The 15,045-nt window shown below is 46.5% G+C and overlaps 1 protein-coding gene across 1 annotated transcript in view; it reads right to left on the reverse strand.

Moving 5' to 3' along the window:
• The window catches only part of Dscam (DS cell adhesion molecule), a 342,911-nt gene that overhangs the window by 162,945 nt on the left and 164,921 nt on the right, over window positions 1-15,045 (reverse strand). Inside the window, exons 5-8 of the mRNA XM_090331431.1 lie at window positions 12,224-12,502; window positions 7,735-8,010; window positions 5,196-5,492; window positions 4,013-4,288 (exon numbers count right to left, since the gene is read on the reverse strand). Coding sequence (XP_090187557.1) covers window positions 4,013-4,288; window positions 5,196-5,492; window positions 7,735-8,010; window positions 12,224-12,502 — 1,128 coding nt within the window. The remainder of the gene's footprint in view (window positions 1-4,012; window positions 4,289-5,195; window positions 5,493-7,734; window positions 8,011-12,223; window positions 12,503-15,045) is intronic.

Genomic DNA, 15,045 nt, shown 5'->3' on the forward strand with positions numbered 1-15,045 from the left:
CATTTTCAGCACCGGGGCTTTCCTACCCCATTCCTGGTAAAACATGAATCTCAAAAGCCATCAATGGAATCTTGGCTAATCTCTGTGCGGTCCACCAAATCTTCAACTGAAAATTGCCTTGCTCTAGATTCAAGCAATGGTCTGCAGACACAGGCCTCTGATCTGGCTCCAGCTTCCCGTCCTCCGGCAGCTCCAGACATCATTCGAGGACTTCTGGAATCCTGTCTCTCCTAAACATAATTCCTTTCCTTCTCTCTACATTAACGGTTCCTCCTTCTCTTCCTCTCATCTTGTCCTTCTCTCTCTTGCTCTCTTCTCTCCGATTTGGACCTTGGTATCCTACGTGCTACGGAGTAGTCCCTTTCCTTGACTTTTAAATACCTGTTTTCTTCTTCATCTCTACTTCTCACTCCAACCCTGCCTGAAAGCTTTTGCTACATGTCACCACAGGGGTGTGTTGGAATCAAGAGGTATGTGTATGGAAACCAGGAGTACATTAGAGCCGCCTCGGTGTGAGTCTTCCTGTGCCTTAATCCTGTTCCTCTGACTGGGCCTCATCTACATTGCAGAGCCACTGTGAGCATTAATTAAGGTGACACATATGAAAGTGTTTTGTAAACTCTAAAGTTTTATATAAATATAAATAGAAGGTGACATTTTTATCTTGTAGCCAATTAACTTTCTTGGCAGTATGGGTCTCTAGCAATTAAAACACTCAATTAGGCGTTCAAGTTCAGCATGGCACCCAATGTTAGCAAGAAAATGCTTTGAAATGTGTTAAATATAAAACTGCTTGTTAAATTGAAATGAAGTGAAATCAAGGATGGTGGCTTTCATTTCTTCCCATCTATTTGAAAGTAGCAAAACTTCAGTGCTGAATGGTTAAATATATTTCAGAACTGCCTGAGCTTTAGCCATTATCAATAATTAACATGCTGTGTAGTCAATCTTTGAGCCTTTTTGCGAGAATGTCTAAGCATATGCTGTAAAATGAGCAAAAATCCATGACTGTGAAGTAAAATCATTTTCAGACATCATCTACACACAAGCAAGCACGCATGCACATGCACATGCACACACCCACCCCCCCCCACGCACACCACTATAGTTAGTTTCATAGAACCATCTCCCAGAAAGAAGAAGGAAATGACTAAGTAGAACACTGGACAGTGCGATGGCTGGAACTACATGGGCCAGTTCTTTCCGTTGCTGAAGGAAAAGAACATTTGAGGGCTCATGCTCGCTCCTCTAAAATTATCTCAGTAAAATATTTACCATGTGCGAATAGGAAAGCAATAGTGCTGCATTTAGACCAATAAAGCTGGAAAAACTCCCTGAACCCTGAGGCACCGGGAGCCCCAGAATTCTCATCCTTGTCAACAATTCAGTTGACTTCCTCTCCCTGACAGACATAATAGAAAACAATAAAGATGATTAATTTTTAAGATGGATGATAGTCTTGACCCTTGGAGTAAGACTTCATTTATATATTCTACGTCAAAACATTTTGAGATGCAAATGGAGATATACAGAGGTTACTTTGGTGAGGACCTTTCCAACAACTGAGTGCAAACTAAAAATCATTAGTGCTACTGTAGATTGAAAGCCAAAAGTCAGGGTAAACAAGAAATGTAAATGGTGCTTTAAATCAAAGACTGCAGAGGCCTTTGCCAGGCTGTTGTACATGGTGACAAAGCTAAAAGTAAAAGCAAGTGTGAGAGTCCAGAAGCTACTGTTTGGCCTTAAGTAAACCTCCACCAGCTGAGGCTAAGACTGAGGTTTTTTTGTTTTGTTTCAATATCTAAAGTGTCACTTGTCTAGTTCGAAGAGAAAAAGCCCATTTGGAGAAAGACGGGCTGTCCCCTCAGTGTTGACAGCCAGGATTCTGTTGTATTCTAGTTTATAAAATACTTCAGTATATAAATCAGGAGGGATAAAAACGTTTAAAGGTTATGATTAACAAAGAGGTTCTCACTGTGCTCTCCACATGCACAGGTACCCAGACAACAATGTGGACCTGTCACAGACAGGTCACACACCGCACCCTCGGAATCTTAGCGAATCCATTGAAATGTTCATACTGGGGTGAGGGGGGTGTGCTTGGGGATATGATTTGTCTTCTGAATGGTTCACAGTGGAAATCATCAGGGATGTCTGATTTTATGGGCTTGGCTGTTGCAAAGTCCACAGAGATCCACTCAGCCCGGTGTCACCTCGTGCTTCCTGGCATTCTGCCTGATTCATCCGCTCCAATGGGTCTCTGCTGAGGGCAAGGGGTCCCCAGGAGAGCCTTTGTTAGCATTGCTGCTCCAGTGCCCCTGTGGAGCCCTGGTACCGTAAGTGGTTGTTGAAGGGGGCACAACCATATGAAGAACTTTCATTTCATAAATCTGTTAGCCATTTGGTTTATCCAGAATTTATAATAAGAAAAAAAACCACTTAAGTCATATGGTAATGGTAATTTCAGATTTGAATATTGTAAAATGAATGTGTCTCATAATACAAGTTTATAACAAATAGCATCTAACATGGCATATATATAATATAATGTATATTATTTTGACAGGAGTATGCACATCTGTAGATGTTCCTTTAAAAAGTAAAACTGGGGGCCGGGAGTTTGGCTTAGTGGTTAAAGTGCTTGCCTAGCATGCATGAAGACCCGGGTTCGATTCCTCGGTACCACATACATAGATAAAAGCCAGAAGTGGTGCTGAGGCTCAAGTGGTAGAGCTCTAGCCTTGAGAAAGTCCAAGGACAGTGCTCAGGCCCTGAGCTCAAGCCCAGGACTGGCAAAAAAAAAAGTAAAACTGGGGTCACGGTTATAATCTAGCTTCTTAGGAGAGAGATGAGAGGATCACATCCCAAGTCAAGCTCGGGGAAAACATCATCAGGACTCTGTAGTGTATGTCTGCGGCCCTCCATCTACAGAGAGGTCTGAGGCTGGCCCGGGGCAAAAAACACGCAAGCAAAAGTAAAGGCTCCCAACAACAACAAAAATATCTGAGGGCCTAGGTAAACATGGGGAGCTGAATGCAAACCTCAGTGTCACACAACACACACACACACACACACACACACACACACACACACACACACACACACACAGAGACACGTCGTAAAACTAAGCATTTGTGGGCGAGAAGATTGGGGATAATCATGGAAAGGCTGCTCCTGGGACATTAAGGAGGTTGAATGTCACCCAGGGGGATGACCCAGAGCTGGGGACAGGGAGGACCGACGTCCCTTTGCAGCACACCGGGACCTTCCATGGTGGACTTCATAAAGGTGTTTATACAACTGAAAAAGTCCTTCTATATTCTGAGGAACCTGGCTTGGGAACCGAAGCCATCAGTCACCCGAGTGGTGCATTCTGGGTCTCCTGTCACTCTAGTGGCTCCTGCTGGTAAGGACACAGAGGTTGAACTGGAGACCCAAGACCACATTGACAGGTGAAAGCCAACTCGGAGATGTCCAGATGATGGGTGGACTTAGCCTGGACTTCAGTCACAAACCCTTAGTTTTACGTGTGTGTGTGTGTGTGTGTGTTGTGTGACACTGAGGTTTGCATTCAGCTCCCCATGTTTACCTAGGCCTTCAGATAGGACAAGACAATCAGGCCAATGATGTGTTTCTTTTACCCTTCCTTCCTTTTCCCTCCCTCCATTTTCCTTTCCTCCCTCCCCCCTTCTCTCTTTCTCCCTCTCTTTTTCTCTCTTTTTTCCTGTCTGTTTCTCTCCCTCTCTTTTGAGTGCCATGATAATAGTAGCAACACATTTCCTCTGAAGAAGTAACCAGCCGCAGTCACAGGAGTAGAAAACAAGACCGACTTGGGGTCTTGCGTGGATGCAGTAGAAGAACACGCCTGACACATCAGCCTGTCTCCAGTCTTCACCACGTCCCCTCCATCCAGATTCCCAGACATCCCTAGACCAGACCACTGGGGACAGAGCCAGGCTCCACACTGGGCTGCAGGGCCTGGAAGGGGTCAGGGGTCAGGGGTCAGGGTTACCTTTGACCGTCACGTGGACACTCTGGCTGGTGGAGAGCTGTGGCTGCACCAATACGTTGCATGTGTACTCGCCCTCGTCAACCTCTTTTTGGACATCAGAGAGTTTTAGGGTCCCATTGTTCTCAAATGCCACCTGGCGGTGGTTGAAAGGAAGCAGGTTGGAGTTCTTGTACCACTTGATGGAGTAGTACGGGTAGCCAATCACACGGCAGTGGATGTACGTGTCTCGGCCTGCTATTGCTGTGATGTTTTTCATGGGGCGAATGCTTGCGGGCCCTGGAAAGACACAAAGACACTTTTGAAAAGAATTCCAGGGCACATCCATCTCATGTGAAGAAATGGACAGACTTCTCCTTCAGGTGAAAACATTATTCTCATAGGATTAAAAAAAGAAAATTCCCCAGCACTTGGCATTATCTATGGAGAAGAAATGTCTGCCTTTCATTATCCAACCAATGGCAATTTTTTTTTGCTAGTCCTGGGCTTGAGCTCAGGGCCTGAGCACTGCCCTTGGACTTTCTCAAGGCTAGAGCTCTACCACTTGAACCTCAGCACCACTTCCAGCTTTTTTCTATGTATGTGGTACCAAGGAATGGAACCCGGGTCTTCGTGCATGCTAGGCAGGCACTTTAGCCACTAGGCCAAACTCCCAGCCCCATGGAAAGTATTTTTATAGCATTTTACATCTATCAACCTATTTTAAGTTACAGCACGGGAGGCAATGGGACCAGTCACCAGTGACCTGTCTATACCTCTCCATGGCGCTGCGTGGGGCCTGACTGTAGCAGACAATGAAGGCTAGGTTCTCTGTACAGAGTACAGTGTGGAGTGGAGGTCACGCCAGGCCACGCTACAGGTGTGTGTTACCTACCACGGTGCTCACGAGGGCTTACCGTGGCGGAATGAAACAGAGGACAAGAAAAAGGGAAAAGACATGCAGAGCATAAACCAGGAAAAGAAAGCCAGAGGCAACAAGTCTAAGAGGAAAGTAAGAGAAGCCACCTAAGGAAGCGGAAATGCCATTTCCAACACTGGCCGGGGTGGGCACGGTTCCTGAGTCGGGACAGGAAGGGCAGGAGATGGGAAGCCGGGGTCACCGGGGGCATTCTCGGAGCATGCACAACCCTCTCTCCACTACGATGGCGTTATGTGTGTTTGTTCGAGGAGCTGATTTGACAAGCACCTCTTACGTTTATTCGAGCCTGGTACAGGACGACTCCGGCTGAGTTGTTGGCCGTGCAGCGGTACACGCCCCCGTCCCGGACCTGAGAGCTGGAGATGTTCAGGTAGCTGACCACGTTCCCCTCCGACGTGATCATCTGGCTGATGCGGTGGCCGCCGCCCTTGAGGATCGGGTCATCGTCCAGCGTCCACGTGATGGTGGGCAAGGGCGTTCCCTTCACGTTGCACATGAGGGACACGGGCTCTGCGGGGCTCACTACCTTCTCACTGAAGGCAGAGATGATTTTGGGAGTCCCATCTGCAGGAAGACAAACGACGGGCAGAAGTGGCCCAGACCCATCCTTGCACAACTGCCCTGGGGCTGTGAATGCCCTGCCCCTTGGACCATGTCCACCCTCCCGTTCTTCTCGTCATCTCAAGAGGCAGTCACAGAATCTGCGAGGCGTCCTAGTCCGTCTCCACTCCCCCATCGTTCTCACAAGGAGGAGTGCGTGTCACTACCCACCCACACGTTCAGATTAAACTTCTGATGATTCCCACCCAGAGTGACAACCTGGAGACGCCTGTCACCCTGTCCTTGTCCCTTCTTCTAGGGGACCAATCCCACCTGCCTACCTCGTGGATTTCTGCATTGCCTCCACGCACCTTTACTGTTCCCAGAGTCCTTCATCGTCACTGCTGGAAGGACATGGACTGGAGCTTGTGTTCTCTGTGCACATGCCATTTCCCCATCCACTGGTTGGTCCAGAGTCTACCATTATTCATCCCTACTGCACATAGCCTCTGAGGCAATGCTCCGAAGATGTTTCATGACACCCCCTGTAGAGTCTGGGGACTGGTGAGTTTTGTAACTTGATTAAAATCCACATCTTTTTCAGTGGGGAGCGTGGGGTTTCCTCAGAGAATATTCATTAGAGGACATTTGACAGCCTGTTCTAGCTATGCATTTACGGTTCCATTTCAGCTCTCACTCGGAACATTTCAACTGCCATTTCTCAGAGGAGAGAAAAATAAAATGCAGCTTCTCGTTCTGAATAGGAAGTGACATATGACAATAAGTCTACGAGTATGTGCCGGGTGCCTTGTCCTGTCTTCCTGCTCAAGTGACTGGGCTCTTTGGAGATGAAAGCAGACGTTATTTTCCCAATGAGACCCAAGTCTCTTTGAAATCTGTCTTTCTGTCAGCCTTTGATAACCTGAACCCTTTCTGCATCATTAGAGCTGATCAATGTGCCCTTTAGGCTTTCTTAGTCACAGGAGATGGTTGCCGAGGTAACAAGGCCCAGACAGGTATTCTTGCCATTTTTCCACAAGGCATCTAAAAATAGTGACTGTGAGGCAGAGGATGCATCCTGATTAGTGATTAGTGAACTGGCTCTGTGCCAACTGATTACTTTCTGCACTTAATTACCATGCCAGTGTACCAGAGGACTACGCCTTTAGCCACCTTGGTCCCTGCTTAAACCCTTCCTGCTGCCTGCTGTAAAATGCTTGCAAAAACAGGAATCTCAAGGATCAGTTGCTGCTTAGGAAAAACTAGCTGAGGCTGAAAAGGTGCTAGCAGAAATCTTCTCTTAGCATGAGGGTTTAAACTTACAGTCATGTATTAGTGGATTGTATTTATTCTTTCCCTTTCTATTTTTTTGGTGGTGCTGGGATTTGAACTCAGGGCCTCATGTTGCTAGGCAGACACTCTCCTACTGAGCTTCTTTCTTTCACTTAGTTGATAGCAGATTAATTTTAAATAATACAATTTTCAAACATTTCACATATATAAATCCACCGGTAAGAGCTAGTTTGATTATCTGGTGATGAGTATATATCTTACTTAAATACCACCTGTCATCATTCCCTGGCTGATTCCTAAGCCTGAAGATTTAAGTATGTACAAAATTTAACTATTCAGTGGCCAGTCTAAAAAAAACTGTGAAACATGCCAAAAGCTCATTTCTAAATACAACTCCTCACATATTCTAGTCACCGAATGTGTGAAGAGTCGACTCACAGACCACAGCACAAGAACGGAATTATGGTTTACACTTGTCTCTCCCTTGGTATGTCTGAACTGTTGGCCGGCCTCTCTCTTGCCTTGTAGCTCAGGGAACAGCTGGCCTTGCCTTGGGGAGCTCCTGGACAGGCCTGACGAGGGTGGGGATCCTGGGTGCTGCCATCCCACTGTGCCCAACAGAGCCCCTGGAGGAAAGCATCCCCGAGCAGCCCAGGGTTAGAGGACTCGCGCTGTCTACACTTGCCCTCATCTCTTCAGTTGCTGAGCTTGATATCTCCACAAAGAATCTGAAGCAGAGTGGGGCAACATTTAGGTCTATGAGTGTTGCTAAGGAAAGGATGCCGTGTCCTTCTCGATGGAACTCTAATGTCACGTGGCTGATTTAGCTGGAAAACAAGTGTAGGGCTACGATCTGGAGAGATGGACAGACACCTGGGAGTGGTCAGTCTGCCCAGCCCTGTTCTCCACCTGGCGGCTCGCGCTCGCGGGGCGGGCTCCGTTCCAGGCTCACCCTCCACGGGGACCCACTGACCTTCGAGGACCACCTGCACATAGTCCTGGGCGGAGAGCTTGTCCTGGCGCACAAAGCACTGGTAGGCGCCGCCGTCGCTCTTGACCATGTGGTCCATGATGAGGTTCTCGTGGTTCATGCCCGTGATCCTCACGTTTTTCCCAGGTTTGAGGATCTCGCCGTTGCGGTACCAGGAGAGTTCCTGGCCCTCCGTCCCCGTTACGCTGCAGGACAGAGCCACCTGGCTCCCCACACTGCTCTTTACCTTCCTGGGGCTGATGGTGGCCTTCAGAGGCTCTGGAGAACCAGGCGGGAGAGAAGGGGAGACCAGGAGTGTCACCAAACATCACTCGCCTGCCCGACCTCGGGCACATGAGGACTTTGCGGCATGCACACGTCACCTACATCTTACATCAGCATTATTTGAGGGTCACCATTTGAGGGTCAAACAAAATAACGTTGGTCAAACCGCTTACTTGGAAGGCATGTGGGAAAGGTGAGTGGGCTCCACTGATTGCCAGCAACAATGTGTTAATTACCAAAGGAGTGTAAGCGTGGGGACTCTACATCCTATTTGTCTTGTCTCAGAGTGGCCTTGGTGGTTTGCCTCGTCTGCTCTCCCTTTCCTTATCCTCCCTCTTTTATCTGTCTCTCTCCACTGCATCTTTGCCTTCTCTTTGCCTCTGTCTCTATTATCTGTATCTGTCTCCCTCTACACAAACACACACCCTCATTCATTTCCTTCTATGTTACTTAAGCAAAGCCCAAAACACAAGGTACTAGGCTGTGGCCATAAACTAGATTCTTTCTTTAAGAGAATGAAAACTGACTTTGGTAGGGATGGATCTCCCATTTCTGAATTGCTGTATTTTCAACTAAGTAATTTTAATACAATATAGAGAGTATTTTCTGACTACTGGGTGCCAAGCAAGGAGTTAATCTGACAGATGAGACTACGACTAATATTTGCATTCCACAGCATGTACTAAATAAAATTACCAAATATTTTGTTATTTAAATAGTTTTTATAATTGGGAAATTTTATGTTATCATCTTTTTTTCTAGAAGAACTAATTATTCAAGATATTAAGTAACTGAGCCAAATCCACTGAAAAGGTAAGTGGCAAAAAAAAAAAGAAAAAGGAAAAAACAGAACAAAAAGAGAAAAGAAAACACAAGAAAAGGAAGAAAGGTTGTAGTCCTGGCTACTCAGGAGGCTGAGATCTGAGGATCACAGTTCAATGCCAGCCTAGGCAGGAAACTCTGTGAGACTTTTATCTTCAATTAACTACCAGGAAACCAGAAGTGGCACTGTGGCTCAAAGTGGTAGAGCAGTAACCTTGAGCAAAAATGCTCAAGGACAGCATTTTGAATTCAGGCCCTAAGTTCAAGCCCCACCACTGCCAAAAAAAAAGAAGGAAAAGAAAAGAAACAAATATTTTCATTTTGCTGTTTTTGATTTAATATCTCAACACACCAGGATTTTGGATCCAAGAAAGTCAGTCTCCTGGACTGACAAGACAAATAGACACATGGATTGATGCATATGTCTGCAGTAACCAGGATGCTGCCAGTGGTGCAGGGGCCATCAGGGACTTATGAGGAGTAGGGGAGGTCCACAGAAGGCCAGGGAAACCTCAGATGTCAGCGATGGAGAAAGATACCAGAGGAGAGGTGAGCCAAAGCAGAAGAACAGGCAGGTCCGAAGAAGACATTGACTTGATCAGAATGCAATGTGAGGTACTGGGGAAGAAAAATAACAGAAGGATGTGTCTGGGGCATGACTGTGAGATTTAAAAATAAAATTATTACTAACACAAGTATTGGAGCGTGTCGAGTAAGTGAATGGCACAGTCAAAAGGCTTTTAGGAAATGGGTTGAAGAAATGGGAGTGGAGCAAGCTGGTCAGTAAGGAACTGTGACCTGGGTGAGATCGCATTGAAGAGCCCCTCTTGGACAGCGCAGAGGTACAAAGAGCATGCAAGAGGCATGATGGAACTCAGCCCCTGAGAGCTGGACATGAAAAGGAAAGGCTCAAGGAGGATTCAAGATTTCAAGTTTATCTTTGAGGACCGGAGAGGAGTGGTGGTCCTGAGAGGAGCCATGCAGAAGGAAGAGATGGCAGAGTGGCTGAGTTTCCTACTCTGTTCTGAAGTGCTGGCTCAACACCTAACATCAAATTGGACGTCTGACCCCCTCATCAGACACTCTGGAAGCCGAGGCTGAAGGAGGATGGTCTCTGTTCATTTTATATGTTTCTATATTATGCATGTTTTTTTTGCCAGTTCTGGGGCTTGAACTCAGAGCCTGGGCACTATCCTTGGTCTTTCTCAAAGCTAGAGCTCTACCACTTGAGCCATAGTACCACTTCCGACTTTTTCCTATGTGTGGTAACGAGGAATCGAACTCAGGGCTTTGTGTGTGCTAGACAAGCATTCTATCACTAGGCCAAAATCAGAGCCAATATACTATGCACAATTTATGTTTAGAAAACACAGATATCTGAGCCGGGCACAAGGGTCACACTTGTAATCCTAACTACTCAGGAAGCTGAGACCTGAGGATCGTGGTTCAAAGCCAGCCCAGGCACTAAAAATCTTATCTCCAATTAATCTCAAGAAAATGGGAAGTGGGGCTGTGGCTCAAGGGGTAGGGTGGGTGCCTTGAGCTGAAGAGCTCAGGGACAGCACCAGGCCCAGGGGTAGGGGGATAGCCTTGAGCTGAAGAGCTCAGGGACAGCACCCAGGCCCAGAGTCCAAATATCACTTCTGACAAAATTGAAAAAACAACACATGTCTGGATTAAAAACAAATTTGAAAGGACATGTATAGACTAACAATAGAAGACTAAAATGTTGGCATTTCGATTTTTCTATGACTGCTTAACAGATGGGTCCTGTTCTATTTGTATCAATGAATCAACATTTATAGTCTACGTATAACATCCAAAAAATTACAAAGTGAGGCCAGGTGTTCAGACCTGGACCTCATTTTAGAGAGGAAGGATCTAAAGGAATGGAAGCCAAGGGAATACTTTCTGTCTCTCTTCCCACTAGATTTCTCCTACACACAGAAGGATCAACAAAAGAGGAAGAGAACCCTGGAGAAGAATCTGGAAAGTTCCATGGACATGGCGGAGGACTGTCACTGCGAAAAAAAGCACAGTCAGAAGTTAGCCCTCCCCCCAAATACCTTTTAGAATGTGGGTGGTGATTAATAGAGAAATAGGTTAAGAAAAGACTGTGTGAGTTTGAGCTGAAGAAATTCCGTCTTTGGAATGGAGAGTTACATTAGACCAGGAAAGTTGGGAAGTTTCAGACACTCAAGTTTGGAGAATAATCTTCCACATTGTCAATGTGATTTGAGATCAAGAACCCAATAATTTGCTTATAGGGATTGAAATATATTAGATCTGGAAGACTGTGGGAAGAGGAAGAGGAGGAAGAGGAAGAGAGAGGGAGACAGAGAAAAAGAGAGAGAAAAAGAGAGTAAGAAAGAAAGAGAGAGAGCAGTGAGAAATACAACAAATAAGTTTCATTGCAAGGACTGATTAAATCTTATGCATGAAATGAATGCAATAGAAAACAGAATCATGTAAGCTCTCTTAACCCAAGAAGCTCTTGAGCCTAAGGAAATTCTTTTCTGGCCGTCCAGATGCTGTGCGGTTTCTTCTACATAGTCACTCAGCTAGAGACACTTGCTATCATGCCTTTCTAATCCACCTGAGGCTGTCCAGGAGTCCTTTGCAGGACTTGGGCTACCAGCAGTCACCTAGAGGCTTTCCTTTCACATTCTCTAGGCTTGTGTTGTCTAAGGCAGAGCCCTCAGGTGATACTGAAGACTGTTCCATGAACGGATGCAGGGCAAGCTCATTGAGATAAGAAGACTCCTCCTTACTCCAAGCGAAATCCTTACAGTTCCATTTACTCAGTTCTGCTCATAAAATGTTTAAAAATATACATTATTTAAAAAGAAAAGAAGCAATATGCTGGCAACTAAGAGAAGATCCTGCCTGGTGAAGGCTCTGCTCCCGTTCTGGGCAGTGGTGCTGTGTAATTCATATTGCCTTGGGTCTGAGTGTTAGATTAGATCCGAGTGCGTTCACTGCAGTCCCACCCTCCTGCCTTCCAGTTGGCCCTTGGCATCTTCCTTGTCTTGGTCCCCAATAATGCCACACCACTGGATTGCAGATGACAAGAAAACCATCTACCATGCTGAGTGCAAACCCAGGGTCAGCTAATCACAGCCCTGTCCAGAAATTTAAAGCAGTGTTCAGAGGCTGGCCATTGTGGATCAACGAGAAATGTTAATTTGGAAAAGTAGGAGTTCTTCTAAAGAAGATCTGCACAGGTGGACAGCAGGCAGCTCAGGGCTCAGCCTGCAAGCTGTGTGCAGTGGGCCATCCCGCTGAGCTCACATGATGGGAGGCAGCACAGCCTGGCCCAGAGAATCACCCATCACAGCCCCTTATAGTAACCTCCATTCCCACTGTCAGGTACCGCCCAACTTACGTTTCACGTACAGGCGGCCTATCACCTTAGCAGTCCCATAGCGGTTGGACACCTCACACACATAGCTGCCCGAGTCTGAGGGCCGGGTGTTCTCGATGAGCAGCCCCGTCACAGTTTTCTGGAATCTCCCAGAAAGTTCCAGGGGCATGTTGTCCTTCAGCCAACGGTAGTCGGGCTCTGGGTGGCCAAGTGCTTTGCAAGGCAACTCCACACGCTGCCCTGCCATGGCTTTGTGATGGTCAAATCCATCCAGGATGGAAGGGGCTGAGTTCGCTGGATCTGCAGGAGAAAGGAAAACCATCAGGGCCGAGAACCAGTCACCCGCAGAGCAGGACCAGCAGCGTCGTCTGAATGCTGCACAGGTCACCAACCACGGAGCCAGATCCTTAAGATTTTACAGGGGAATGGGGGAAAATGCCCTATTCAGATACATTCTTTCCCTTTGGAATTTGCTAAAGACAGAATGAAGCCTGGACTCAGCATCCACTGATGATTCCCTATTAGATAACACAGACACCTGGAATGGAAATCTTGACCTAGAATTGTCAGAAAATCTTGCCTTCTGGCTGCCCAAGTGCTCGTCTTCCTTCCAAAGGAGGGAGTGACAGTAGCAGAGATCAACGTTAGTAAAGTTCATCTCACAAAAAATAAGAATTTCAGATTTCACAATGTATCTTTTACTTATCTCAAAAGTGTTTAAGTGCTTACATTTTTTAGCTATTGAAAGCACCTCCCTGGAAAGCTCACCAGCTATAGCCCCTGCACATGGGGTCTAGAAAAACTAGAACATCCCTGCAGCCCTGGGGAATTCTCACCCACATGTGGCCTTGCTACTGCCAGGTTCACAGGGAGTGACAGAAACACTGAGGGATCTTCAACAAAAATGGGGAGGGTTTACCCTCTTCTGACTAAGCTTCTCTTACATTCTGGTATCTGCTTCATTCCCTTGATAAACATGGCAGCAGAATATCAGCCCAGAATCCAAACCTCAGATCTGTGACCTCACCAAGTGACCCCTGGAAATAGTTTGTTATAAGCAGCTGATAGGATTGGGGTGGAGTACATTAGAGGTAGCCAAAAGGAAGCTACAGAAACATCTCTGGTGCTTTTGCAAAACAAGTGACATCTCAAGCCAGCCACTAAACTTCAATGGCAGGCAAATCGCACATCAGAAGGTGTTTTCTATGCAAGCGGATAAAACTTGGATCCTGTTCTTGCTGGGTATAATACCATGGTTACATCCTCGCTTACCCCCACGATAATTCCAGCTAAAATTATTCAAGCAAGTTTTGCCACTCCTCTCCTTGCAAGAGTGCTGTCCCATGTATGCACAAACCCTTTAAAGGGGGATCTGGAACCCTCCTTCCCACCACGTGCATCCACAAGCACAAAGCACATCACAGACCTCAGTGTACGATCTAAAAACTACAGGGTTTTGGGAGAAAACATAAGGGAAAACTTCTGAAAACTTCTGAGTTGTTGACTACAGCATGAAAACATAAGAGACAAAAAAATGACATATTAACCTTTATCAAAATGAAACACATTGGCATTTTCAAAAACACATTTAAGCAAACAAAAATGAGAAGCTACTGAGAAAAGGCATTTGCGAATCTTATTGTGGATAAAAGACTTGTATTCATGTTTACATTTCCATCATGAAAAGAAATAATTCGGTTAAACCTGGGACCATGCTTAAACAGCGATGTCACCAAAGACACACAAATGAATACATTCTTTTTTTTTTTTTGCCAGTCACGGGCTTGAGCTCAGGGCCTGAGCACTGTCCTTGGACTTTCTCAAGGTTAGAGAGCTCTACCACTTGAGCCTCAGCACCATTTCTGGCTTTTTTCTATGTATGTGGTACCAAGGAATCGAACCCAGGTCTTCATGAATGCTAGGCAAGCACTCTACCACTAGGCCAAACTCCCAGCCCATGAATACATTCTTGAACACACGTTTGACTCCACATGCACCAAGGCAACACAGGGCAAAATGTCCCCTGTTGGCCAGGAAGGCTGCTGTTGTTACCAGGAAAGCAGACTCACATGGCTCTGGGAAACAACCCTGGCCCACTGCTGGTGGGAACATGCCCTAGCATGACCAAGAGCTCCTCAAAACCATTATGAACAGAACAGCCATAGGAACCAATGAAAATTGATGGCAAATGGGTAGGAGGGACATTAGTGAGTGACGGAAATATTCTAGTGAGATTCTTGTGGTGGTGGTTGTATGTAGGCATTGGTCTCCATTTCAAGACTACACTCCTCAGACTCCTCTTACATTTCTCTCCAGGAGCCCTTCATAGGCTGGAATTCTTCAAGGACCTCTCAGGCTATACTCTCACTTTCAGCAAGTCCTCTTTTTCTCACTTGAGTTTGCATTAGGCGAGTCTCTGTTTCCCAGCAGGGCTATTTGCAGAACACCTTTGAGCTGGGCAAGGCCTCAGGCCTCCCTAAGCAGCAGGATGGCTCCTGGCTATCTCACCATGGCTCCCTCCCAAGCTAGTGCCCACACAGCTCTGGGCCGGGCATGGACATTCAAAGACACAGGTCCCCAGAGGAAGGGCTCTGTCTTGGGTGATGGGCATCCATCCACTCTTCTCTGGTTCAGAGGCTGTGTGGAAGTCCTGGTGAGCTGTCCTCTCCTACTGCCCCCTGCATCCACTATGGGGCTTGCTCTCTCGTGGGTGTCTGTGGTCTGTTCACACCTATCATGTGCTGGTATTTCCATGGATGACATTACCTGTGTCTGTGGATGATACCATCCATAAGCATTTTCTGCTTCATTTGCTTCTGTGTCTAGAGAAGTTTGGAGCCATT

Source organism: Megascapheus bottae, chromosome 1, assembly GCF_031878675.1.
Source record: "Megascapheus bottae isolate mThoBot1 chromosome 1, mThoBot2.hap1, whole genome shotgun sequence".
Taxonomy (NCBI): Eukaryota; Metazoa; Chordata; class Mammalia; order Rodentia; family Geomyidae; genus Megascapheus; species Megascapheus bottae.